This window comes from Erigeron canadensis, chromosome 9 (assembly GCF_010389155.1).
Source record: "Erigeron canadensis isolate Cc75 chromosome 9, C_canadensis_v1, whole genome shotgun sequence".
In the NCBI taxonomy this organism is placed as follows: domain Eukaryota; kingdom Viridiplantae; phylum Streptophyta; class Magnoliopsida; order Asterales; family Asteraceae; genus Erigeron; species Erigeron canadensis.
In genome coordinates, this window is record NC_057769.1 from 34,306,551 (window position 1) to 34,334,431 (window position 27,881).

A 27,881-nucleotide genomic window follows, 5' to 3' on the forward strand; every position below is an offset into this window, starting at 1 on the left:
CTTTGGGTAAATGCGGGCGAGTGACCCACTTGGTTGTTTTAGTGTAAATTTCAATTGTTAAAGTTTCGAATGTAGTAATTATGTTGTAAATTATGTCATGTGAAGGTTTGAAATCAAATTTGATGTGTGATGGAGCTTGTGTTTGAGTTTGGAAAAGGTTCCAAATTGAGTTAATAGTCAAATTTGATGTTTTGTGTGTGCAGTAAGAGTACAGACGCAGACACGGCTGACCGTGCTCAGCGTCTGCAGTATTTCCTCTTGGTGTTCAGTTTCTGAGAGCACGGACGCAAAGCACGGTTGACCGTGCTTGCGGCCGCAGTTTCTCTGTCTTCGAGCAAAATTTTTCCGAGCTTCATCCGATGTTTTCAAGGTCTGAAACTTATAGGATATGTTTATTATAACATATTAAGGTGTTCTAATTTGTTTGATTTTGAATTTGAACATTTTGAGTTTTTCACCTTATTTTGTCTAAAATTTTTCTAAGTATTAATTGGTAAAATAAAGTCGACTTGTAAAAAAAAATAAAAAAATGGTTGAGTCGAGTTGAGTTCTTTCAATATATTACAAAGCAAAAAACGAGATAATTGATGAAAAAAACAAACTGATCTATACATGCTAAAAGTATATATATATATATATATATATACATATAAATTAGAGTAAAAAGATTAATAGATGATGAAATCATACTTGGTGTCGACTTTATTGTCCGATTTAGCTCTTTTCATCTCGAGATCTGAAAAAACAATAATTAACAAAATAAATACAAAACTCGATAGAGAAAATAATGAATATCAGCCAAATTGAAAGATTTTGACTATAAAACGAACGATTTTCGGGCTTCGATTTTGTGTAGACGATGTCGTTCGATTTTGGAGCTCCTCTTCGTTGCCATGTACACGTAGGGCTTCTTTTGGGAGGGATTTTGTTTAACTACAAGTTTTATATATTTGTAACAAAATTATAAGACGACACGAAGGGATGACACACAAAGAAAATGTATCCCGTGTTACACTATCTTTTTTTATGACACCAAAAATTGCGTCTCATAAACCCTTCTGATTTTATAAATTATGACAGTATTTTTATGACACACGTTTTTGCTTGTCATTAAAATGCATGTTTCATAATTTAGGTGTCATTAAAGGCTATTTTTCTAGTAGTGTTGTCTGGGGGATTAGTGAATACCAAATAGTACATGGGATCAGGAGGTTAGCATTCACACGTAGTAATTTTTACTTTTACATGCTTTCAATAATTTTTTTAATCCTTATTTGAATATATTACAGTGACAATCAATGAGAACCAACTTAAAATGAGAACAAATGAGAACACTTAAAAACTACATTTTGATGCATTAAAAGTTCATAAAACTGACATAGTGCATAACTAATTATCATTATTTAAGTGTTTAACAACACATTGATCCGTCAAAATAAAAAAAAATCACGTTTTTTGTTGGATGCATCATTTTGATAATATGCATCCAAGAAAGTGTTCAAGACGATGTGACAAAGATCAAAGCTTCAAAGGACAAAAGGCTGAAGATTCAAGACAAAAGAAGAAAAGCTTCAAAAAGAGTCTTCATCAAATTAAAGATCTTCAAGTCATACAACAACACTTTACCAAAAGCTATATTGCACACATCAAGGAGGAGAGTACATATTTCTGAAAATTCATTCCAAGACTTCAAAGAAAAGACTTCAAGATTCGAAGATTGAAGAATTCAAGACAAGTTCATACCTTCCGCATTTCAAAAGACAACTCTGATCTTTGATTCAACAATCCTCGAAGATGGATGCACAAAACAAAAAACGTGATTTTTTCGATTTTGAAGGATCAATGTGTTGTTAAACACTTAAATAATGATAATTTGTTATGCACTATGTTAGTTTTATGGACTTTTAATGCATCAAAATGATGTTTTTAAGTGTTCTCACCAGAGTGTTACCCCAGTAGATAATATAAAAATACTTAAAATTTCTTTAGAAGAAAATACAAGTTTCCTTTCACATACAAAGATAAACATATGTCTAAATGCTCACTTGTTGACTTAAAATTATATGTGGTGGCATGAAAGAGATTATTCTGAAGCATATCCGTTGATACACAATAATATAATTAGATGATAGCGCTGACATGTAAGAATGATTCATTTCATTATGTAAAAAAAAAATACATATCTTCAGATAAAGCTTCATGCTACACGGAACAAAAACCTATTCTTTTTAATCATAACTCTTTTGCCTTGCCTTTTCACGATGTGATATATTATGTTAGACAGCATGACATACAACTATTTTTCACGGCAAGTCAACATTTATTTCTAGACTATCCCCAACAAACTTGTACTCATGCCGGGAATTAAACCCTAAACTTCAATTTTAAAAAACGTACGATATAATTTATCAAGTGAGATAATAATGTTACATTAGCATGACATAAAACTATTAGCTGATGAATCAAATTATTATAAGGCCCTTGATTAATAGAAAATAAAAAAAGACATCTTGAACAAAAATTCAACTTTTGATACGGGTTGAAATGAAGGAATTTGGTAATGGCCTGTGCACTTCTTGGGTTTTGTATCGGTCCATGTTCACATATTAAAGTAATCACAAAATTCATCCAAAATTGGGCTATATTCTTAAGGCCTTTCTTGTCACATTTGAGTATCCTTTCATAAAACTGGGGCACTGATTATTATCAATCATTATGTTTTTTAGAGACTAGTCTTCTTAAGACAGAAATTAAGATACTGAAAGCTTTGATCACTTTATTTGACAATAATTATGGTTCATATCTTCAAACGATTTTTTTTTGGGGGGGTGGGCCTGTGAGGGAGGCAGATCAAATTTTATCAATCAAAAGGTGGGTATCAACATGATGGCCCATATCTCTTTGGGCCTTCACTATCATTTGTTGTTCAATACTAAAAAAAAGAGTATGGTTTTTATTTTGTATGCCCAGAAAGATGTATAAACAAAGCTGAAGAACTCTCTTGTAGCTTGTTTTCATATATACATTGATAAATAAATAGAAAAAAGACGTGGATTAAAAAGTTGTATGTGTGAAAAAAAATCAAAATATATTGAATGTATTCATGTTCATGCATAGAAAACTCTCTTGCAAATATGAATATACGCAATGCCAATATCTTGAATTACATGTGTTTTTTCAAGGATTACTTTTATTAATCACCTGTCTTGTATTATTAGCTAAATACATATATCGTGGTTCAGTGTTTTTCCGTAGGCTGTATCTAAGCTACGGGTGTCATAAGTTTAGGGTTTGATGTTAGCCCTCACCAAGAAATCTATATATATGAAGTATGTCCAACAAAACCGAACAATTCATAATCCTGCAAAGGGTGGCTCATGGCTTCTGAAAATGTCATCTCTAACTCTCTAAGTATATACTTCGTAAGTCAATAAGAATTTGTAAGTATTTAGATAGCCCTGTCATGTTTAATGATATACTTATTTGCTAAATAGCACATAAAATTGCAGTTGCAACATAAGTAACAAAAGTTGAAAATTTTCTAGTGTACATCGAACTGATATTTCTGTATCTACAAGACAATTATATTATTCTGAAAATGATAATTTTATGATAAGTTGATAACTCTTAATTAGCATGTGGGTCAAAATGATTGTATGATACGAGTATCACTCCATTCAATAATAGCAGCCCAATAAATCAAAAATAAGCCCAAGATAGAACAGATGTTCCATTTATTTCTATGGACAAAAGTACATTATAGCCATCGGCTCGTCAGTAAAGAAGAGCTGATTTCGGCCCTCCCTTAACATTTTTCTCAATTTTTATTTTTTTGTATTGTAGAAGACACAAATGTATATATATTGGTAATCGATGTATGACTTAATAACGAGTCACATTGCTATAACTTCAAATTTATTTGGTTGTTTTCGGTAGTCAAAATATCGAACTAAAAACCTTGTTTGCCCTTTTATTTCAGCTTATAATGGGGGTGTCATAACGGTTATAACACAAAAACCACTCATTTAGCAAGACACTGATTATATAGAAAACAAGATTAAAAACACGACCATTATTAATTAGGTCATAGAGCCAACCTGGTCTATCTAACTTTTTATAGTACCAATTATAAGATCAAATTAAGGCATATGACTTGACTGTAAACGAAGCAAAGAAAGATTTTTTTTTGGAACATCAATTTTATAATCTAACGGCCTTTCAGCGAATTACCGAAAAGACACAAAAATTACATGAAATAAATGGGGCAGATTTGCCATAAGTTCCAGACTATACTATTTTTTTTACTACGACATTTGATCCAAAAATAATGAGAAGAAACAATTTCACGGAAAATCTCTAGGTTGGGCATGGTGATTCTTTTGAAAACAACACTGTTCCGATACTTCCATATTACCCACCACCAAGTAAATAAAATAGCTTCAACAATATTCTTAGCTTTCTTTGTCAGATGCATCCCCAATATCCGGTCGAAACATTCACTTGGGCCCCATCTTAGTATGGGACAGTTAATTTAAGATTTCATTCATATATTTGAATCAATTAATTTCTCTAATTTTTTTCCCGAACTTTAAATTATGATACGACATCAGGAAAACTTAATCATGTAATAGTGAAGCCTTGCACGTACCATAGACAACGAGATACTGACCATGAGCCGTTACAAGTATTTGGAGGAAAAATCCTTAAACTTTACCATATATGAGGGTTTAATTTAAAACGTTGGGTAAAACCGGAGAGTTAATATACAGCCGAACCTCAATCATTCATCTAGCTTCACGTACGACACTGAGAAAATATATAGTTTATTTTAAATTTTTAATAAACGGTTGGAAGTTGCACATGAAGGAACCTCATTGAAGAAGAGTACAAAAAGCAATCTAGTTAAAGAATCAAATGAAACAAATAAAAAGGTGTATATTCCCCTTTAATATTATCTAAATTGTTCACATAATTTGACATTACATTGCATTTTTAATAATCACCTGAGCATGGTTGACTCAATCATTACATCTTTAATATACAAGCACATTATCCACGTAATGCGGCGGTGGTTGTGACGGCAACGGTGCAGTGATGGGGGCGACTGTTAGTGGTGGAGGCGGCGTCGAGCGGTGTAGATAGTTGATGTAAAGGTAATTGATGTAAAAGATTAATGAAGATATTTTGGATAAATGACTGATTTTGTAATTTAATCATTAATGATATTTTAGATAATTCATGTATAACTTTTAAATTGAGAGGGTTGTTTTATTTATTAAATAGTATAAAAGTATATATTAGGTGTGTATATGATAATTATGATTAATAAATAAAGATATTTTGAGTATAAAAAAGTACTAAATTTCTTAAAATAGAAGAGCTCAATATTCTTTATAAAAGGTTATAGATAAAAAACGATAACTTTTGAGCAATGCTACACTTACAAACAAGTTTTTACTAACAAAACTTACAAACACATGTGGAATCAATAACTACTAATAAAGTTATATGTATTTTTTCTTTTATAATTTACATTTTTTTTATTGGTCCATATGAATTTATAATTAGTAAACTTTTGTTTTTAACTATATCATTTCTCTAATTTTAAAACCTGTATGCATTTTTTGGAAACGGATTACCCAAATGGAGTTCGTATATATGTACCAAGTTTACTAAAAAAGATAGAAATGTGTTCGCACAAAAAGGATGACACAAGCTAGAATTGAGGTTGAGGATTTGTCACGTAAATACATGTAACATTAATGTAACAAGCATATATATTCAATTCTGTTTCGCAACAGAATACAAAAAAGTTATATCGATCATTTTTGACATATAATATACAGAAACTACAACAAACATATGTGTTAATGTATATATGATTACTGTATAATTGGTTATCTATATCTATACATATTTTTAACATAAATTATATACCCACATTACATATATATACATAATTTTTTTTTTAATGTACACAGAATATTTTTGACGCTCTCCACACTTAATTATAAGAACCAAACAATAAAAAAACAATAAATCTTAAGACATGATAATACATAAAGTTTTACTTAATTAGAAAATTAAAAGCAAGTCGATCCAAAAGAAACTCTTTTTCAAACTTAACAAGTAGTTGATTGTAAGTTGGTAACAATAACAATACTAACTCAAATCATGAAGCTTTAATAAAAATTACTCGATCTATAATTAGATTGCTAATAATTATCGAAATGATAAGTATGCATCTTCGTCGACAATGAAAATTAAGTTACAATTGTTGTTAATATTAAGTTAATTTTAAAGATGGATGGCCAAATGTCAAGCTAGCTAGAAGTTATGAGAATTAATAGATCGAAATATAGTATTATGTTTGTTAAATCTAGCTATTTGGTAGAGGTTATTGTTTCCTGTAATGTATGTCAAGAATGAATTACATCCTTACAATTATTTGAGAGTTTGATGTAAGTGTTATATATAAGAAATTTGTTGGGTAAAAAAAATAAAAATTGTTTGAAAGAAAAACATATATCTCATGCATGTGTTGGTACTACTAACTCCCAATTCACAAGTCACAACCCATGATTCGATCTCCCTTAATTACGTAGAAAGTTCATATATATTACGCCAAGAATCTTAATTCACATCTAAAAAGTCATTGTTTTCTGTAAGTTCACACACTACATGCATGCAACACCAATACCATTACAACTCATACTATCAGGATATATGAAATCTTGTTGAAGCCACCGCCAATTATTTATTACTCTGGCTATTTACACAAAAATACAAATTAATTATTTAATTACCACATTATATAATTTGATGATGGCGAAAACATAATATATATTTTTAAATTGATAATCTATTCATCATTGGTCTTCCACTAATCGGTTTTATATTAACATGAAAGGAAGAAGGTAAGGTACCACGTACTGACGTGTCTAAAAAAACATATGTGACCAACTTTTATTTTAGAAGTTGTCACATATATATATAGTGGAATGCTTCTTAATTAATTAGGTAAGATTTATCGGGGTGAATCATTTTTGTTTGTTTTAACTCAGAGCATTGGACTAGACACGTACATTAATTTAATCAAGGACAAATAACCTTAGTCGATTACTTGATTAGAATCACACACGACTGAATCTTTATTCTTTTTAACATAAGTTACTACAACCCGGATGATGATTTCTCTCTAGCTACATATTTGGCAAGTTAAATTCATTTTGGCGATATTTACCAAGACAAAAGATAATGCCACCCTACAAGTTTCAGTCCATAATGATGATGAGTTTATTACAATGTTTTAAATACCGGTAAATACCAGCCGGTATTACCGGTACCAGAGACCACGCCGGTATTTTAAGTCCGGTATTTTTTCGGTATTTTCACTATTTAATACCGACCGGTATTTCTGGTATTCCCAGTATTTTCCGGTATTACCATACCGGTATTTCCGGTATTTTCAAAAAATAAATTTTGATTTTTAAAAAAAATTATTTTTATGATACTTTAATGTTATTTTTTTGTTATTTGTGAACTTTAAAACCTATATTTTGTTATGAAATACATATTTGGTATTATTTTTGAGTAAATTATAATTGCATTTTGACTATTTTTGTTAAATTGTAACAAGCTTTGTAGGATTTTACACAAAAAAATATAATAAATTAAAAATATTCGTACCGGCCGGTATTTCCGGTATTACCGATAATACCGGTAATACCGGAAAATTTTTCCACGCCGGTATAACTAAAATATCGGTTTTTAAAACATTGGTTTAATAAAAAGATACTCTACTTAATTAATTTGTTATGCTCCATTTATTAAGCTAATTGTTAATTAATTAGTGAAGTGGTTGGGTTAAGTTTTGAAGTGGGTATGCATTATCTAGGAAAGCCATGTGTATCAATCATATGATACTTCCATTAGCTTTTGACTTGTGTATAATAAGTCAACTAAATTATTTTGTATAAGCAGGGGTAAATTAATCTTTAATTGTCTGTTCATGAAATCAAATATTGTTGCAATTTATCTTTATATATTAGTATGTATAATTTCTTAAAGAATGCCAAGAAAAAAAAAAAAAAAAGAGGATGACACCACTCAAAAGTTAAAATTGTTCTCAAAGTTACAGTACGTGTATATATATATATATATATATATGATCACTTGTCGTAGTTATATATATTTGTCAAACATAGACATATGATTAAGTTTTGGAGTCGGTCGTTGATCGATAAGAATGTAATTGCTGAACAAAAATATACTATTCAAGATATAATAATAATAATAATAATAATAATATTATGTTCGGAATGGCTGTATATAAACGTGTTAATTTATGATCGGTACACCATAATTTTCTAGCTGTATACCATTAAACGTGTTTTATAGTGTTTTTTTGGTAAAATATTGTTAAGCAAATTTGAGAGTTATCTATGGGTATGTTTGGTACAAAAGCTTAAAGCTGAGGCTGTAGTTAAGGGCTTGGGGCTGGAGCTTGATGTTGAGGCTAGGGGCTGGGGCTTTTTTTTCAACTCTCTTTCTACGAGCTTTTATTTTAAAGACCTTTTGGGGCTTTTAAGACTTTTCGGGGCTGGGGCTTTTGATTTCTTATGTATTACCAAACAAGGCTATAATTTTCAAATGAGCTTATTTTTAAAAGGTAGGGTCTTTTAAGCCCTTAAAAATCCCTAAAAACCCCTTGCCAAACAGTCCCTATATGTTAAAGTGCGCATAAATGGTTTTTTTCTTAAAAAGGCTTTGGGTTTGAGTCTCTTTGTTTATCTTCATATTGATAATATCGGTAATTAATGTATTTTTTGAAGATAATAATCTATAATATAACTAAAATAAGTTGGGGGTACACTTGCACCTTTAATCCTCTTTTTTGAGCCTAAAACTCTCTACTTAGTAATTTTTTTTTAATTAATTATTAAATCTATATAAGTTATTAAATCTATATAATATTTTTTTTAATTAATTATTAAATCTATCAGTTTCTTAGTCGACTTACTTTTATTCTATCCACACAAAAGGACAGCTACCTTGAACTTATGTCGACTTTACTTTTACTTAATTATAATATATGATTTTTATAAAATATGTCCAAAACAAAATATATTTCTAACTAAAGGGTGAGTTTTCAGTACTCTTTAGCCTTTAACAAGGGCTAAGCCGCTACGAATGGCTTGCTGGCCTGTTAGGAGAGTGGAGCGAGTTATACACTTTTTGTTTCTCTTTTTATTTAACTAAAGTTGAAAAAATAAAAGTAAACTGGAATCAATATTTAGATGGAGTTAATTTTCATATATTTCTTCTTTAGCTTTCGTATTGATTAAGTTGTGATATTGGTCATACACTTTTTGTTTCTTTTTTTATTTAACTAAAGTTGAATAAAAAAGGTAAACTGGAATCAATATTTATATGAAGTTAATTTTTATATGTTTTTTTTTACATTTCGTATTCATTAAGTTGTGATATTGGTGATACACTTTTTGTTTCACAATTATTATAGAATTTATATATCTTAAGATTACCCGTTCAATGGACGGGTCTGAGCACTAGTATGAAAATGTGGATCGGGGTCTTAACTATTGGGTGTCAAAGTTATTCGATTGTTAACAAATAACTCATCATTCCAATTAAAGATTTTGGTTGCATATGGTTAAAAAAAAATGATATAGGATCACCTCTTCATTTAAAAGATCGGGCATCAATAATAGTACGGAGTAAGTGATAAAATGTTGTACTCGACACCAAACATCTATAGACATATATATGACTTGATCGATAGACTTCGAGATTTGTGATGGATTTTAATTAGTGTGATTTACTGTGAATTGAAGTTGAATACATAAAAGAAAAAGTCGCGCAATGCGGCGGTGATAACAGTGACTGTGATGTGGTGGCATCGACGACCGGTGACAGCGGCGACAACCTTTGGTGACGGCAGATGTGTCAAGTGGTGTAGGTATTTGATATAAAGATATTTGATTTGAAAGAGTAGTAGTTATATCTCTTAGAAATTTATGGAATGATTATATAAGTTATTTAATTAAGGGTAAAATGGTAATTTCACATGTCTTAAAATTGTAAACTTTTCAACATATGAGTTATAATTCTTATATAGTACTCCCTCCGTCCCATTTTAATTGTCCACATTTGACTTGTCAAGTCTTATGTCTTCAACTTTGACCGTAAATAGTTTTGTTTGTACTTTATAACACTTAATGTAAAATATATGAATGAATTGAGTTTTAGATATACTTTTCATTGATATAAATCACACCAAATAATATATAACACAAACAAAGATATTTACGGTCAAAATTTAAAGAAAAAGACTTGAAAAGTCAAATGTGGACAATTAAAATGGGACGGAGGGAGTAGTATAGAATTATTTTAAGCCTAAATTTGTTGTTAAAAAATAAAAAGGTGTTGTATTCAATGATAGATGGGAAATGATTAATCCTTCTAACAAAATGGCCTAAAAATCCTCCTAATTATTGGATGATGACGTGTGGAAAAATCAGGTAACAATATTAGGAATGAGAATTAGTGAATACCACATGTCACATTCTTAAAGTGTTAGAAGAATTTTTAGTCTATTTTATTAGGAGTACTAGTCAATTTTCCATGGTGAATCAAGCAAAATATATTTCTTGAACTAATTAGGTAATGATTAAGTGAATAATTGAAGTAGACTGAAAACCGGCGTGATTTTTGGGTCATAGCTAGGCTCATTTAAAATTTTATTATTTCACAAATCAATTTCTACAACCCACATGTAATGCAATTGCATTTTTAAACATTCTATCTTCTTTTTCTTACTTTTTTTTTTCACATTCACTTAAAACAACTCGAAAAGCAGTAATCTTATAGGAAAGCCAACTAAATAATCTAAATTTAGCCCATGTAAATAAAGTATAATCTGAACTCTACAAGTCTACGTACAACAAATATGTTATTTATTAACACTTACTTTTTTCATACTTTTTAAAAATATTTAAAAAATTGTTAATTTGTTCATACTTATAAATGCGTGAAAAGAACTCACATTTAAAAGTGAGAATAAAGTTAAAAAATCAAAATCTTTTCACAATTATATATGTAGAAACAAAAAGTTTACATTTTCAAGTGTGTAAAAATATATAATTGTTTACACTTAAAAGTGTAAAAGTAAGTTGTGACACCCAATTTCCTCACACAAGAGGAAGTGCGAGGAATTTAAGTGTAACAAATTAGCTATCAGACTTTTAAGTGTGAACATTTTATTTATACATTTATACTTGTGAAAAAAGTATGACATTTTATATTTTTTTCACACTTTTAAAAAATGCGAGGAAATAAGTGTGAGCAATTGACAATTTTGTTGTAGTGAAAGTTATTTTTAGCAATATATATATATATATATATATACATATATATATATTTTCCTAGATGGAAAACATAGAATTGAAGCTAGAGGAAGAAGTGTGCCAGGCTTGCACTCCAATCCTCCACAAGGTATCGTTATGGCATATATAAATAATAAGCAAGCAAGCTCCTCTTACCTGGGTTTACTTGAAAGCCAACCGATTCTCCACCTTTATTTGTATATATATTTAAACCAATTTAATAATGATACACACACACACTACATATATACATACAAACATTATCATAGGTATATAGAATAACTTGCAAAAGATATCTTTACGTATGATTCCATCTCTCCTTCTCTCTCTAAATAATTAAAAACATACATTTTTCATATAAATACAACCCACAATCATAGAACTAATATAGTATACAAGTAATTATCCAGCAATGATCTAGTTAAAGTCCTTTATTAGATCACAAATCTCTGAAGCTAGCTAGCTAGAAACATTTGAGATCGAAAAGTTTAAACTTATTTAACTAGTCATAGTTTACATTGCCATTTGTACGTGCCCATGATTTTAATTAATTTGTTGCAAAACATTTTATTGAACAAAACTAAGGCCGGCAAACACTAACATTTTCACAATTTTTATTTTTCCATCACGTTATTGCCAAAGTTTATAATGTAATCGTTAACCATAATCCTACAAACTTTCTCGTAAACTTTATATAAAATTTGTTTCCTTACTAGTTAATTTTAGAGTAAGAACATAACATGCAAGTAATTACCTTAGCATAACGACTTTAAGGTAGGTAATTAATTTCTAGCTTATGGCCGTTTGAGAAATTTAATTATACACACTTTATATATATATATACTCTATATATCATGTTTCAAGTTCATCTTATTTACAAAATAAAGAAGTCGTTTTATATCAATAAACTAATCGGATTGAAACTTTATATATATTGTAAGCCTTTCAACTAACTAAAAAAACAACTTTATTTGAAAGAAAGGAAAGAAAGATCAAAAGAAAGGAAGATTAGTTGCCTTTTTATAGTAGCTTCCAAGGTTGGAAAGGCAAAGTTAGATTGGTGGATATACTCTCTCACGGTTACACTTCACGAGAGCGGCCCCTCCCTTACTCGATCTCAATCTATATATCTCTTTCTATATATATAATACTAAACTTCGACTTCATTACTTCTCTTACTCCACCTTTCTTTTTCTTCTTTCATTCTCTCTTTCTCGATCTCTCAAATGGAAGCTCATCAAGATGATGATTATAGTTTGATCATGGAAGAATCACGGAACATGATCATCAAGGGAAAACGAACCAAGCGTCCAAGGCCCTCTTCCCCTCTTGCCCTAACCATGGCTTCTACATCTTCCACCGCGACTACCGCTAGTGATCAAGATGGGGATATAGAAAACCCTAGTAATAATAACTTCTTCAACATGCCATCAAGCTCGATTGAATTCACTAAAATTACACAAGATAACGACGAAGAAGACATGGCAAATTGCTTGATTCTTCTGGCTCAGGGTCAGTCCTCGTCACCCCCTCCACCACACAAGGGGGTGGTGGAGGTGACGAGGACTTCAGGGTTTTATGTTTACGAATGTAAAACATGTAATCGTGGGTTCTCCTCGTTTCAAGCCCTTGGTGGTCATAGAGCAAGTCACAAGAAACCCCCAAAGGCTAATTTGGAGGACACCATTAGGCCAAACATGATGAAAAAAGATGTGGATGGTCTTCATAGCTCTACAACGCTATCTCTTCAAATTGGTTCGAACCAATTGATTCAATGTAACCCTGGTAACTCCGTTAAGGTAGCCAAGATTCATGAATGCTCGATATGTAGTGCTGAATTTGCTTCTGGTCAAGCACTCGGTGGTCATATGAGGCGACATAGGTCCATGCCACCCATGGCTGGTACATCTACAAGTTGTGGTGATTCGAGTGGATGTCAAGAATCCAAGAAACCAAAAACCCTATTATCGTTGGACTTGAATCTTCCTGCTCCAAGCGAAGACGATCAAAAGGAAATGAAGTTCCCATTTCGGTCAAAAGATCAAATGATCGTGTTCTCAAATTCGTCACTAGTTCATTGTCATTTCTGAATTCAAATATGTTACATATGATTCTTTAATTTTTATTCATCCAATTCATACATAGCTAGTTAATTTGATAATTATAATGTAAAGTGATTCTTGAAAATTAATTCATTTAGTTATTTGTTAATATATATAATTGACGATCGGCATGATTGAATTCTTTGAAGACATGTGGTTCATTACGTACAACTCATACATTCCTTGTTTTCATGTTCTATTTTGTACCAAGCATTTCTTCATTCTAAAGCAAAGAAACGTTTGTCTTGACACTTGACAGATACATGATTAATAATTAAATTAAATAGACTTTTCTTTACTATATATATAGTGATCATAGTCATAAGTAAATGCCAAAAATTTTGTGTATAATTGAAATTTTTGGTACGTATATATTTACATGAAATTATATATAAATATAGCGTTTTCGTTACAATTTCTTTATTGTTACTGTATTTTTATTTTTTGGAAAAAAAAAATACACTAAAACTTACACACGCATATGTTAGAAGGAAAGAAACAACATAACACTTGATAGAGATTTGTGATTTTACTTGTTCGTGTAGTATTTATTAATCGATTAGTAATAATTTTATATCTTTTTATATATATATAATCGAACAAGTCAGTATAACTAGTTTTGAGATAAAAATTATAAAAATTTACAAGAATATAAAATGTGCGTACCATAAGAACATTTTATATATTGATCTGAAAGTATAGATTCTATATATACTTATGATCGAAATATTGGTGAGGATAAATTTTTTGATTTACTTCATTTGTTCTTTTCATAAAAATTAATTTAAAATAGAGTAGTATGAATGGAAGGGGACTAGACTCTAGAGTGCCATAATTCACGGTGACAGTAGCTTCACATAAAAGTTTGGTACTTTTAGTTGGTTTTTCCCTTGTGGGCTGGTGATTCCTGTGATCACTAAATGCCAAAGGCCTATAAACGCGGCTACAAGTTTTAACCTTTTAAAAGGGTGGACGGAGTGGGTAGGGGAGGGAACCAGTACTGGTTGGCACACTACGCCGACCCTTTGGTACCGGTGGGGTGAGGAGGAAAGTGAAGAGCGTCGTGCCTATTCCTATGCCTATTCATCCGACCGTTACGATGTTAAAAAAAGGAAAAAAGTCACAGGAGCCCACCACAAACGGCTCTCTTCTTTCTCTCTCTCTCTCTCTTTCTCTTCTTCTTTTTTTTTTTTCTTTCTTTCTTTCTTTCACTGCCTCTGTTCGACTTTCTTTCTTTCTCTTTTCTTTTATTTTTTCATTCAATCCATAAATAAAAAGGGTGGGGAGGGGAGGAGAGGAGTGGGGAAGCTCACCCCCACCCTAATATGAAACATTTGTGCTGAATACTCATACTATGTTAAACAATTAGTTTTAAAAAATAATTAAATAAAAAATCTAGATATCCGATATAGCCTTACAATTTAAATCTTAATTGGTATTAATCTTATTTTACAAACTTTTCATTTATTTATAATCTCTATATTGGTTACGTGGTTATTCATTTGTTTGTCAACTCAGCTTAATTTCATTTTATGGTAATATTGTTTTTTTAAAATATGTATTGATAATTAAATGTCTATCTTTTAATGTTCATGTGACACTTCATTTGCCACATCAGCATTGTCACACTTGTTTTTATTAATTTAAATAGTAAATTTAAAAGACAAAGACAAAATTAAAACAACCTAATAGAATGGATAATGTTAAATCAACTTAATTGTATGAGTTAGGTTGATTAATCATTTTTCATAATTATAATAATATCATACATAAACCACTTTATCTAACTTAATATTTGTTTATTTTTTACAAACTCCAACTCTCACAAGATAATTGATTGTCTTAACTGGCTCCGTTACATCCTTGCTTAGAAAGACGTCTAAAGATTGAAAAACCTCATATGACTTAATGGGGTTAACAGGTTAGAATTTTTATCTCATATAATAACTAGTTAAACTTCGGATCATTGACTATCTTAAGTTTGTCGTGAATTACAATTTATGAAATTTATGAGATTAATCAATTAATGCTGAAATTCATTAAGGTTAAGACAAGCTTGATTAACACGCAAACAGAACCGTGTTTGGTTACTCCGATTAAATGACTTCATCAATAGGGAAAGACGTGGCCGGTTTGACAAAATATTATTTGTGGTTAGAATTATATCCTTCCAAAGATGTTTCGGAGTTGGAGTTTGGTTTTTAAACTTGTTCAAGTTACTCAGATTAATGTTTGAAATTGAATTTTCGAGGTTTTCTTAAAAATAATAATAATAATAAAAATCAAAGTATTACTTTGTCCATGTTATGTGTATTTTTAGGGGACCATCTTATAAATAATTTGGTTACTATTAAAATTAGGGAAATGATAATCGTATCATAATATTTGATATACTTACCACACTGTATAAGTATGTAATGCACAACAGGCGGTAAATTTATTAAATGTTGTAGTACGAATATCACTTTCCTTAAAATTACCGTGTTAAGTCGATTGAAGTGGCATGGAGTCCATGATAGGAGACAATGTCTCTTGGAGACCAGTGTCCGATCATTGGGACAAATGACTTTTTGTCACTAATTTATCGTTATGTTGATGGAAATACAGGTTATTAATAATTTTTCAACTCAAATATTGACATGTCTATTGAATGAGGGATATATTGATTGAATATTTGAGAATATCATGGACATTCTTTGTCGTCTACTAGAAACTAGTACTTGCTATGAGATGTCTTATGCGATATGCCATGAGCTTGTTGAAAGTGGTAAATAAAAGCCATTTTAGTGAGTTGCGTCTATGACTTGGACTAGAACACAGTACCCGTGTCAACCTTTAAGTCAACTTATTTCATCTCCATTAACCGGAAGGAATCAGTGAGGCACCATATTGAATCAACTTTGATAAGCATCCTCAAATATCCTCATGGCGTAGTAAGAGTGAGATGGGTAATCAGGTCCACTAAGGTGGCAAATTGGGTTGATTGTGTGCTTGTTCTTAAATCCCTTCTAAGGCCCAACCTTGTGAATTAAGCCCATTATGTCTGTTACATAACATATGATCATGAGAAGGCGAGAAGCAAAATTCTAGTATTTAAGAGCCTCCCCACCATCTATCCTCCCAATCTTTAATCGACTCACCAGATGTCTCATTGTCTCCTTTCTTTTAAACTTAGCATAGAGATCAATATTAAACTTTAAAATTGGTAACTTTCTAATAGTATTATTTCAATTACTCATCATTAGGACGGATTTCAGCATGTGCAATACAACCAATCGAAGCCCAAACTTCACAGCGAGCCTATACTCTAAATCCAATGTATTTATTTAGTTATAGGTGAAAATAGGGGGGTTTTGGAAAAACAGATTAAAAAAACCTGTTCCCTGTCCGGTCAAACCCGGCTTTGACCAAAACTGGCTTCGGTTTTGGAAAATCCGACAGTTTGGAACTGGTTCGGGTATTCGGGAAAAACCGGGAAAACCCCGTTAAAATAAAGGATCCACGTTGACTAGAAACCGGTTTTGGTTTGGGTAGAACCCGCTTTTGGGCACGACTATATCCCAACTTGCTATCCAAAAAATTCCGATCAATGATTCAGAATAAGGCACTGAGTTTTATTAACTGTGTCCCCGTATCTAAACTAGTTTGACTAAGAATTAATGAATTATATAAATTTTTATCTATGGGGACTACTACTACATTTTAGTTGTTGCACAGGGGCTAAAACCCAGGGGACGTCCCTGCTCATTATGTCCCATACTCCCATAGTATTAAATTGAAATCATCATTATGCCACATAATCTTGTACCAAATTGCGCTTAAAAATTTCCAGAATCGGTTCTTGCTCCAACCAAATGAGTAAATGATATCACCTTTCATGCTTTAAGACGAGGAAATCCGAAGGAGATGACACGTATGAAGAATCATCATCTTCTACCATTTACTATGAAAATTCATAGTATAATTTGCGGGTTGCAAAGTTAAGGCAAAGGTAATGATATCGATCAAATATTCATTAACAAAGAAGCTAAATTTCAAAAGCAACATAACTAATACTCCTCATACTAGCTGGGGAAAAAAAAACTCATGGCACATTTTAAATTTCCGAGTTATATACAGAACACACTTGAATAAATAAAGCATTTCTTTCTGAGTTATACTTGACATAGAGAAGCACAGACAACTTTACAAACACTATATTAGATGCTTAATTTCCTTCTGGGATCACTCTTACAGGATAATATCAACTTCGAAACTAGCTTTGTTAACTGGTTACCTTAATGACTTGCATGGACGTTGAAGTTTTTCATGGAGAAAAAGGTCAGCAAATAGATTGAATCATCAAGACCGATCAAGAACATGAGCCGTCTTCTATGAGCAACAGATATTGGTAGGTGCACTTTGGGTCTCCGGTTTTTGCTTCAATATATTTCTCTTTACCATAGTTGATCCTTCTTCTAAGAGGCTAGGAACCTCCATTATCTGTGTTATCAGCAAGAAGTAAGCACAGATTATCGATCTACTCAAGACTTATTTTTTCTAAAATGGGGACATCTGCTTTCTATCAACTTTAATGGAATATAAGATGTACAAGTAATATGTTGGCGTCTTACGCCCTATGTCAATGTAGTGATATTTATACAACAAATATTAGCCATTCACAAAAACTGACATGAACTATTCACCAAACAACTTGTTATATAATTTACACATGTATGTCTAACAAATTGCAAAAAACTGACATGAACTTGATACGAATCATGGGCAGAAGGGACAGAATGGACAGAATGGGCTGAATGGACAGAATGGGCTTAATGAGCAGAATGGGCCAAAGTCAAGGGATCAGGTTTGTCGAGACTACAGCCGAAGGAAAAAAGACGCAGAAGTGAAGGGGGGTTGAATGTTCAATTTAATAATTAATTAATATTAGGAATTACTTGTACACCAAGTTAGGGTGAAACCTGGTTTGGTTAAATAAGGCCATCGTTTTTAGGGATTGAGTTTATTATTATTGTTCTAAGGAACTTAGGGGCTACTGGAGCTTTATTCCAGCTATTCAATTAATCGTAACAGCCAACTTCTGTTGGTATTTGTCGTGACTTGCTTGTGTGATTGGTCTAGAATTGCTGTTGTTCTGTTTGTTCTTATCAGAACTATTGTATGATTTCTGTTTTGGATGGATGATACAGTTTATTTGCCCCAACATGACGTCAAGAAGGCATCAACTCCAAGTCACTTTGCCACATCAGAAAAGTCAACACGGTCAAAGTTACCGACACATAAGCTGTTGTGTTACAAATTTTAACAGGGTGGGCTGGGCTAGAGTACCTTGGAGTGTAATATTAAAAAGCTTGTTGCCTTTTTATGGCTGAAATCAAAGATGGTTAACCGAAACAAAAATCATAACAAAGATGGTTACCCCATTTTTGTCATTACATAACCCAAGGATTCATTCAGATTTCAAGACTTCATTAATTTAGCAAGGGATTTAAAATCGGATAATTACCTTTAGTGCAAGCTCTTCAAAGCATTGCTGTACATTTTCCCGAGTTCTGGCACTACATTCAAGAAATAAACAATTGAGCTCTTTCGCAAGAGCAATGCCTTCTTCCCTGCTCACAAATCTTTCAGTGTCCTGCAACAGCATTCACAGCTTTACAACTTTGCGACTTCACAACTTCATATACTGACGAGGTAAGTAGGTTATGTAAAAAGGGGTCAGCTTAAAATTTGAATATTCAAGAAATGGCTGCAATTTGTCAATTCAGAAGTATATTGTCCTTGAAAAGAGGCTGGGTAACAAGTTGGATCAGATGACCCAAAGCAGTTTTGGCTATACATTTAAAACATTCGCCAAATAATAAGTGTGCCACATGTCAGATATGATAACATAAAGCTCATAGTTATCAAGAATTGTTTTGATGAGTAAAATAATATGGGAGGTTTTAGCATTAGAGAATAATTTTTGGCCAATTTCAAGCAGTGCATTAATCCGCTAGTAATATTTTTAGTCTATCCATTTGACATCTTAGGTGAACCATGACTCGCGTCAAGTTAGAAGATTGAACTTACCTTGTCAACTTTATTTCCAACAAGCATCTTGACACAATCCTGATTCGTAGAGTAAAGGTCAATTTCTTTAGCCCATATGTCTGATAGGTTTGTGAATGTCTCTCTTCTTGTAACATCATACACTATAAAGCATACAGAGTTAGACATATCACTATATCGTCAATCAAACTCATACAATTATGCTTACTAAAATGACAACATTTTGAAACAAGCATGATGTTGAAAATTTCATTCCACCTTTTTCGATGAACTAATGAAATACTCTTTGGTCCACAAAAATGCAGACATGACACATGGTATGATAAGAGTGTCAAACAGAAATGATCAAATACCTAAATCATCCAACAAAGCTAAAAAGATGCATTAACTATAAACCACAATCAATTTCACAAAAGTGCAGTTATCTTTTCCATTTTTTTGACGTTGTATTACCTTATCAGGAAAATTTCCTTTTCTTGTAAGACAGGATATAAGGTAGTAATATATTATCGAAAAATGTATTCATACTTCCAATAATGCTCGACTACTAGAATATGTATGGAACAATGACGCAAAAGTAGCACATACCTAAAATAATCCCTTGGGCACCCCTGTAGTAAGAACTTGTCAATGTTCTAAATCTCTCTTGTCCAGCTACAACAACAAAGTTTATCAAATCACATGAGTGTGACACTTCTATTTGTAGGCGGGTAACTTGTCAAAAATATACTACATAGGAATCATGTCCATATAGTATTGAAAATACTTACCAGTGTCCCAAATTGTAAGTTTTAATCTTTTTCCACCAACTGTAAGTTGCTTGATTTTGAAGTCAACACCTGGCGAATACAAACATGTACGTAAATAAGTACGATCTAAAGCCGCTTATACATATACGTGACTACATTTAACGAAACGGAAAATGAATAAGAAACACACTTCCTCTGCCATTCTGCCCTACAGAAGGCAGCTAGCCTTTGACTTTGAAGGTCAAACAAATTACTAATAGTCAAAATTACAAGATGGACTACCGATATAAAGTTTTAAAATTTCTCAAAAAGCTGACATCCAGATTCTAGCCTATAAAAGCCAATAAAATCTAAAACATAGTATCTACTTACGACACGGGCACATAAAGTTTTTGGGCAGCCATGTCGTTGTCGTTCAGCGATGGATTTGTAGTCGTGTTATTAAAGTTCATAAATTACAGGGTTCGAGTATTGTCAAAATCCTAACGTCTTAAATATGATATAACTGTCTTAAATAAAGGAACAAAGTTTTGAACTACAAAAAATGGGTTAAAAAAAATAATTACCAAAACATAACAGAATAATGATAACAGAATTACCAAAACTGATCACCTTCTAAATTATATTGCCACTATTAAAATTCTCACTAGATAAATGACAAAAGGAAAAAAAAAAAACATGATTTACCAACAAAAACACATAGAAATTCAACACAGATTCAAATTACATAAAATTCATGTAAACAAACAAAACAAAACAAAAAAAAACGAAATATAAATATAGGTAAAGTAGAAAAGAATACCAATTGTAGGGGCAAGATGTTGAAAAGAATCATCATCAGAAATGAAACTGACAAGAAGACTACTTTTGCCAACACCAGAATCACCAATCAATAAAATCTTAAATGATGCATCATACTGTCCTGACGTTATTGTCCCCATTTTATTTTATCTTTTTTTATAATTATCTAGTTATCTACTACCACTGTATGATTTTTGATATATAAAAAATTTTTGAACAAGAAATGATACGAATGAACTTGATTAATGTATATTTGTGAAGGAGAGATTTAATATGAAAAGGAGATAAAACAGAAGAATGGTAATGGTAAGGGTATCTAATTCCTTTTGTTAAGTTGAAGAAAGAATAAGAAACTGCTTTTTAAGTCGATGGATTAAAAAATTTAAGAGAGAATATGTGTGTAATGAGTATGGAACGACACAAGTACAACACAAAAAGATTTTTTTGTTTTCTTTTTTAATTTTTTGAATGGCATATGAATTCCGTTTTTGCGCGGAACGCACTCCAACATACCCATTACGCCATAGTTTCGTATCATAAAATTTAAGATATATACTCAATAAATAAGAAATGTGGTTTCGTATCATAACTTTTAGACATTGAAAGTATGGAATTTTTATCTTGAAATGAAACAAACGTAATGAGGGTTGAAATGTAGTGTAAGTTGATGATGCCAAGTGTTAACAAAAATAAGAAATGTGGTTTGAAAAAGTGAATTTAAGATGTTACAAGAAGATTACTTGAAAATATGAATTAAATAGTGTGATACCCGTTCCAAGAGTATCTCACAATTATCTATATATTTTAAGTTAGGCATTACAAAATTCTAAAACGTAAAACTTTATTTGAGCAAAAAGTAACATGTATATTTTTAACGACAAATATTAGCAGTTAGTTTTTAAGTTAGTAATTCGCACATAAAGCATATATACCACAAAGTTTGAAATCCAAATATCTACACTAAAAAGTAAAAACTCTATAGAAGAAACCTTATAATCAATTTATCTAGGGTTAAGTGCTACGAAATGTAATTAACTATGACCGAATGTCTATTATGTGCACAAACTATCAGAACCTCTATTGTATCCACGAACTTAGTAAAAATATTTAAATCATGTAAATAGTATACGTGGCATCCTATATAAGCGGTCATCTACAAGTTTTTGATTGTCTGGTCATGATTAGTTACATAATTTAAACATTTTTACTAAGTTCACGCATACAATAGAGAATCTGATAGTCATATAATGTTCATAAGTTATTAATTTATTTTTTGTGGGATCATTTTTTTCATTTATTTTGGGATCAAAGGATTGTATGTAACTACTAGAATGAAGACATGTGCGATGCACGACTTGAGCTTTTCGTTTGTTTTGTGCTTATGGTGAGGTTTGTTTGTTTATAATGAGGCTTACGAACCATCTTGGATAAGAATGTATTGTCAAATGTGACGGTTGTTGGCTACAAGGATTACTAATACAGAAGAGAAGACATTATAAAGGATAGATTAAAGATGATCAGATAAATTGGTAATACTTCATTTAGGCTCTAATTCTTGGGCTACACTAATTTTTGGACATAGTGAGTAATTAACTAATGCTTAATATAACTTACTAAGTAATATCATAAATTTCATCATTAATAACTGATAAAGTAAACTTGCATTGCCACGTTATTGCAATGACAATATTTCTTTTTCACTTGGATTGTCATGATCATGGTAACAAAAGGGTGTAAATTAAAATAGAACATTGTCTGATCTTGTACTGCATGCAACACGTTATTACCGGATAGGTAGATTTATGATAATATACCATCATACTAAACCATAGTTAAAGGTGAACAAAATTGTATGATGGTTATATTAACGATAGACGGTTGGTCCCCCCCCCCCCCAATCATCTGGTGCATACTAAAGAACAACAATCGGGTTTCAGATTCTCCTTCTTCACCTGGTTCCAATTTTGTGCTTTGAATTTCCGGGGCCTTAAAAGATATCTTCTTCTTATGGTAGTTTGTTGAGTGTCACTATCAACTATTTCATCATTTGAAGAATTGACTTGTTGTGTTTCATCATTGTTCTCTTCTTCGGTCTCATGGTCTAGTTGTTGGACCCCATCCATGTTGACATTCATGCCTTCGTCTATCTCATTTTCCGTTGTTTGATCCATATCATTTTCTGATTCATTACTTGTATGTTCGTTAATGTGTTTGATAACTATAAGCATGCTTATAAAGGACATCAAGTATAACAATCATAATCAAATATGAAGTAAATTATCTCAGTAAACTAATATTATTTCATGTGCAGATTACCACTTACTAATGATGGTATACCAAATGACTATTCCATTTGTTAACGCTATTAATTACTAACGTTTCATTCATTATAATGTATTAACTACCATACTAATTCACATAAAATGAAGTTGCATTGGTATATCATTGAAAGGCTTACATTACCCTAATATAGGAATGGTTACAAAGCAAATTTCATTCAAATTTAGTATCTCCATAGATATAAATATAGACATAAATGCACCGTTATTGAAGAATGGATATAGACGTCGTTACAGATTATGTATTATGTATAGTCATACCTTGATCACGTGGGTCTGGATATTTGGGTTATATTGATAGAGGGGTGTCCTTTTTGTATTCTCTTATGAAAAGCTATGTAGTCGATTTCGGTGGTATACCAGTGGTATACTAGTGATATTTCGGTTTTCGGTCCTCCACTGGTATACCGGTATAGATTTTTGTCTACAATTTCGGTACCGATATTTTCAGTGAAGTTTATCGAAATCTCACCGAAATCAGTCAAATTTCGGTGGTATACCAGTTTTTCAGATTTTTTTTATTAAATTATTTTTGTCCAAACTAAAAAACAACATAAGAAACACTAAAATTTTGAAGTATTAACACTATTCTATCAAATATTGACACTTTTAAGCTTGACTTTGATATTTAGATTGAGTATTAACTTAATATACTTGATGTGTGTATAATTGCAATCTTTTTGGTATATATATAATTTTATATAACATTTTTCATAATATTACGATTACCGAAATACCACTGAAATAACCGATATTTCAAATACCAGTCCTTGACCGAAACACCGAAATTTTGGTCCTTAACTACTTAGATGAAAAGAATGCTTATTGTTATGTTGTCTTCTTCGTCTTCGGAGTCCTCAATATAGGAGGCAGTCTTTTATTGGGGCGTGATAGTAACTAAATTTGTTAAAATCTTTTATTCGAAATGCATTGACTTCTATAACAATATTTCTTATAAATGAAAATAGCATTGTTTTTTATAGATTGCAGGAATCATTCTATTGTGTTATCACTTAACCAAACTAAATTAATTAAGGCCATGTAATATTACAATTAATGAATGATTTATACATATGTAATCTATATCAATGTAACATGAAATATGAATTGGTTTTATATGTCAGTATCTTTTCCCTTCGAGTTTGACTTGTTGTGTAGTAAGGTCAACCTTGTATCATTTGTCTTTGATTTTTTCAAAAATGATTTTCTTTGACTTAATGGGATGTTATCTTCTTCATCTTATGATGTTGTATCATGCAAGACATGCTTCTTCTTATGCATCACACCTGTTGATTTGTAATGATTAAACACAAAAGATATTTGTAAATTTCCCTAAAAGTAATTTCTTTTTTTCACAATTTATCATGCAACAATATAAATGATCACATCAAATATGTATATATATATATATATATACTTAGAAGATGATGAATTTATTAAAATGTTTGACTGATTTTGTATTATATTACCTTTATCTTCTGTCATGTGTTCTTTGATCTTGTTTGATCCAGTGATTATTCTTGCCTTAACAACAAATTTGCCTAGATCGGTGATGATGAGACGTGTACCATTACATAAGCCTTCATTTGGGTTTACATTCCTTAGCAGCATTACAGGGATTCCCTCTTTGAGTTGTAAAACGTGTGGCGACATTCCAGGAAAGTTTAATGAATTCAAAAATTCAATTGGGCATAATTCCTCGTGGCCCGAAAAGTCAGTAGAAGCTTTGCATACTTCATCTGAACTCCTATACAATCTCGCTGGACGATTTAGCTTCTCAAACATATGCTTGTTTATTTTGTCCGCAGATGCATTTTTTTGGTGTTTGAATAGCTCTTTCCCTTAGGTACTCTTCGTTTTCCTAGTTTTCAAGGAAGTCTGGAAACGTGGCTTTGATGATCTCCTCAATTGGTGAAGTAGAGTATGGAACAATAAACTTCTCAAGGATAGGAATCCAAGTTGGTTCGTCCTCACTTTCTTTTGCCTTTGCTTCTATAATTCCATCACCAATATTTAGGACCCATTTGTTAAATTCTTGTTTCTCGATATCAACGACTCCTGTTGATGAATATTCATTGACCTGCATACTACGTGAAAGGGTAAAAAGCCTGCAATATTTCCATAAGACATATTTGTTGATGCAAGAGTGAACAATTTCCTGTTTCTTACCTTTTGGGATAACTGACAGGATCTGTCTGAAATCCCCACCAAGTAAAACTGTCATTCCACCAAAGACCTGATGTTTGTTTCTTAGATCTTTGTATCCCAGTATATCTTCCAGTGTTTTGTCAAGTGTTTCAGAAGCATATTTTTGAGTCATTGGTGCCTCATCCCATATAATGAGGCGAGCTTCTTGCATAAATGCGGCTAGGTGGGTATTTTGCGTTATACCACATGTGCTACTCTCTAGCAGTTATAATGGTATTACAAATCGACTACGTGTTGTTTTCCCTCCCGGAAGCAACGATGAAACAATTCCTATCATAGGTATAAGACCCGTAAACTAAATCAGAGGTCGAAAAAGATGTTGAAAGGATAATCAAATGATGTATAAATTAAGTCGTTTTATATATTTGTTTAGATATTATTATGTATTACGTATTTATGTGATGGTTAATTTTATATTACTCGAAGATGATACCGCAAGTGCAATTGTCCCCTCTGAACGTAATCGTGAGAGTATGGCCCTGTACAAAAAAGTTTTGCCGGTACCTCCTTGTCCATATACAAAAAACAAGTAACCTTCTTGTTTCTGGACAGAAGAAATCAGACTCTCATATATTGCCAATTGGTCTCGATTAAGTGCCCCATATAGATCTCTGTATTCGAGTGCTTCTTGTGCTCGAATGTAATTCATTTCGTCACGAATTAGATGATTGTCCAATACTGTGAGTAATGATTTATTTGGTTCTGGTAGATCTGGGTAATCCTCCAATGACTTTCCATTGCGTTGCAAAATTTCCTGAATTTCGACTAAGCAGTAGTTCTGCTTCTGCTCATCGGAAAGTTCCAAACCCGGAAACATGGATTGTTTCTTTTTTTTGTATAAGATATCCTCAGTTAACATTTCCCAAGTCTCTTCCCATAATCGATGTGGACTACTGACTTCACAAAACAATAAAATTGTAACAAATAAGTTGCGAAGTTGTGTTCCTGTTGCCCAGAATTTAGCCTTAGTGATTGCTTGTGTCCATTCCTTGTTATCGTTTAAAAGTCCATGGGCGTAGCATGCTTCCTTATATGATGCATATTCATGGTCATTGACGGTTTTAATTTCATTAAAAGATTTCGGGCGTTTGACGACACTCAATAAAATTTTCAAATAGTATCGTGGGCCGGCTGTAGGGTTGCAATAAACAATCCGCCCAACATTTTTTTTCTTCTTGTCTCGCCTTTTCCATATTTTATCCTTTTATGTCCACATATAGTGGCGAGGAATCTGAGCATAAATGTATTCCCGAACTTTGGAATTCGTTGCGTTTAATTCACCCATTTTGTGAAGATTGTATTAGTGATCCCTTTTCTATTCGGTTATGAAGGAAATTTTTCCGAGTCACGAAGAGTGATCATTTGCTGGTTTTCAAGATAAAATGTGAGTCTGATCACTGACGAATAAGAGTAGTGGATGGGAAATGCAAGCATACGCCATATTGCTTCACAGGGAGATAAATAACGGCAATCCAGGCAACTCTTGAACTCATCTATGATAACAATTTTTACAGAGAACGTTTCACCATCAACCTTAACATTATCTTCAATCACCATTGTTGCTCTGTCGGGTCCTTTGTTTAGATACTTGAAGAGGTATTTGATCGCCCGGGATCTATTAATGTTGAATGGTGTAATAGATCTAGAGCGATAAAATACCTCTTCAAGTATCTAAATAAAGGACCCGACAGAGCAACAATGGTGATAGATGATAATGTTAAAGTTGATGGTGAAACGTCCTCTGAAAAAGTTGTTATCATAGATTAGTTCAAGAGTTGCCTGGACTGCCGTTATTTATCTCCCTATGAAGCAGTGTGACATATGCTTGCATTTCCCATCCACTACTCTTATTCATCAGTGATCAGACTCACATTTCATCTTGAAAACAAGCAAATGATCACTCTTCGTGACTCGGAAAAGTTGCCTTCATTACTGAATAGAAAAGGAATCACAGATACAATGTTCACAAAATGGCTTGAATTAAACGCAACAGATTCCAGAGCATGGAAATACACTTATGCTCAGATTCCTCGCCACTATATGTGGACATAAAAGGATAAAATATGGAAAAGGCGAGACAAGAAGAAAAAAAATGTTGGGCGGATTGTTTATTGCAACCCTACAGCCGGCCCACGATACTATTTGAAAATTTTGTTGAGTGTCGTCAAACGCCCGAAATCTTTTAATGAAATTAAAACCGTCAATGACCATGAATATGCATCATAT

General features: G+C 31.9%; 3 protein-coding genes across 3 annotated transcripts; 1 reads left to right on the forward strand and 2 right to left on the reverse strand.

Moving 5' to 3' along the window:
• Positions 1-12,585: 12,585 nt before the first annotated feature.
• On the forward strand, positions 12,586-13,618 carry LOC122583268 (zinc finger protein ZAT5-like). Its single transcript, XM_043755691.1, has one exon. It carries the CDS (start codon positions 12,632-12,634, stop codon positions 13,493-13,495), a length of 864 nt encoding a protein of 287 aa, XP_043611626.1. The 5' UTR covers positions 12,586-12,631; the 3' UTR covers positions 13,496-13,618.
• A 3,958-nt stretch (positions 13,619-17,576) lies between these two features.
• LOC122582632 (ras-related protein RABC2a-like) lies at positions 17,577-21,394 on the reverse strand. Its single transcript, XM_043755051.1, has 6 exons — positions 21,110-21,394; positions 20,329-20,397; positions 20,147-20,212; positions 19,580-19,701; positions 19,014-19,142; positions 17,577-17,989 (listed from the first exon to the last, which is right to left on the reverse strand). The coding sequence occupies exons 1-6, from the start codon at positions 21,246-21,248 to the stop codon at positions 17,879-17,881; spliced, it is 636 nt and encodes a 211-aa protein (XP_043610986.1). The 5' UTR covers positions 21,249-21,394; the 3' UTR covers positions 17,577-17,878.
• A 3,914-nt stretch (positions 21,395-25,308) lies between these two features.
• Positions 25,309-25,806, reverse strand: LOC122583662. Its single transcript, XM_043756042.1, has one exon. It carries the CDS (start codon positions 25,804-25,806, stop codon positions 25,309-25,311), a length of 498 nt encoding a protein of 165 aa, XP_043611977.1.
• Between the last annotated feature and the right edge of the window lie 2,075 nt (positions 25,807-27,881).

Bases quoted from the DNA above. Each gene is read 5' to 3' on its own strand.
- LOC122582632 (XM_043755051.1), bottom strand. From the start codon at position 21,248: ATGGGGACAATAACGTCAGGACAGTATGATGCATCATTTAAGATTTTA. The intron at 20,213-20,328 runs GTAAGTATTTTC...TTGTTGTTGTAG, and splicing joins ACTTACAATTTGGGACACTG to CTGGACAAGAGAGATTTAGA. The intron at 17,990-19,013 runs GTAATTATCCGA...CTGATAACACAG, and splicing joins TTGAAGAGCTTGCACTAAAG to ATAATGGAGGTTCCTAGCCT.
- LOC122583662 (XM_043756042.1), bottom strand. From the start codon at position 25,806: ATGCAAGAAGCTCGCCTCATTATATGGGATGAGGCACCAATGACTCAA.
- LOC122583268 (XM_043755691.1), top strand. From the start codon at position 12,632: ATGGAAGCTCATCAAGATGATGATTATAGTTTGATCATGGAAGAATCA.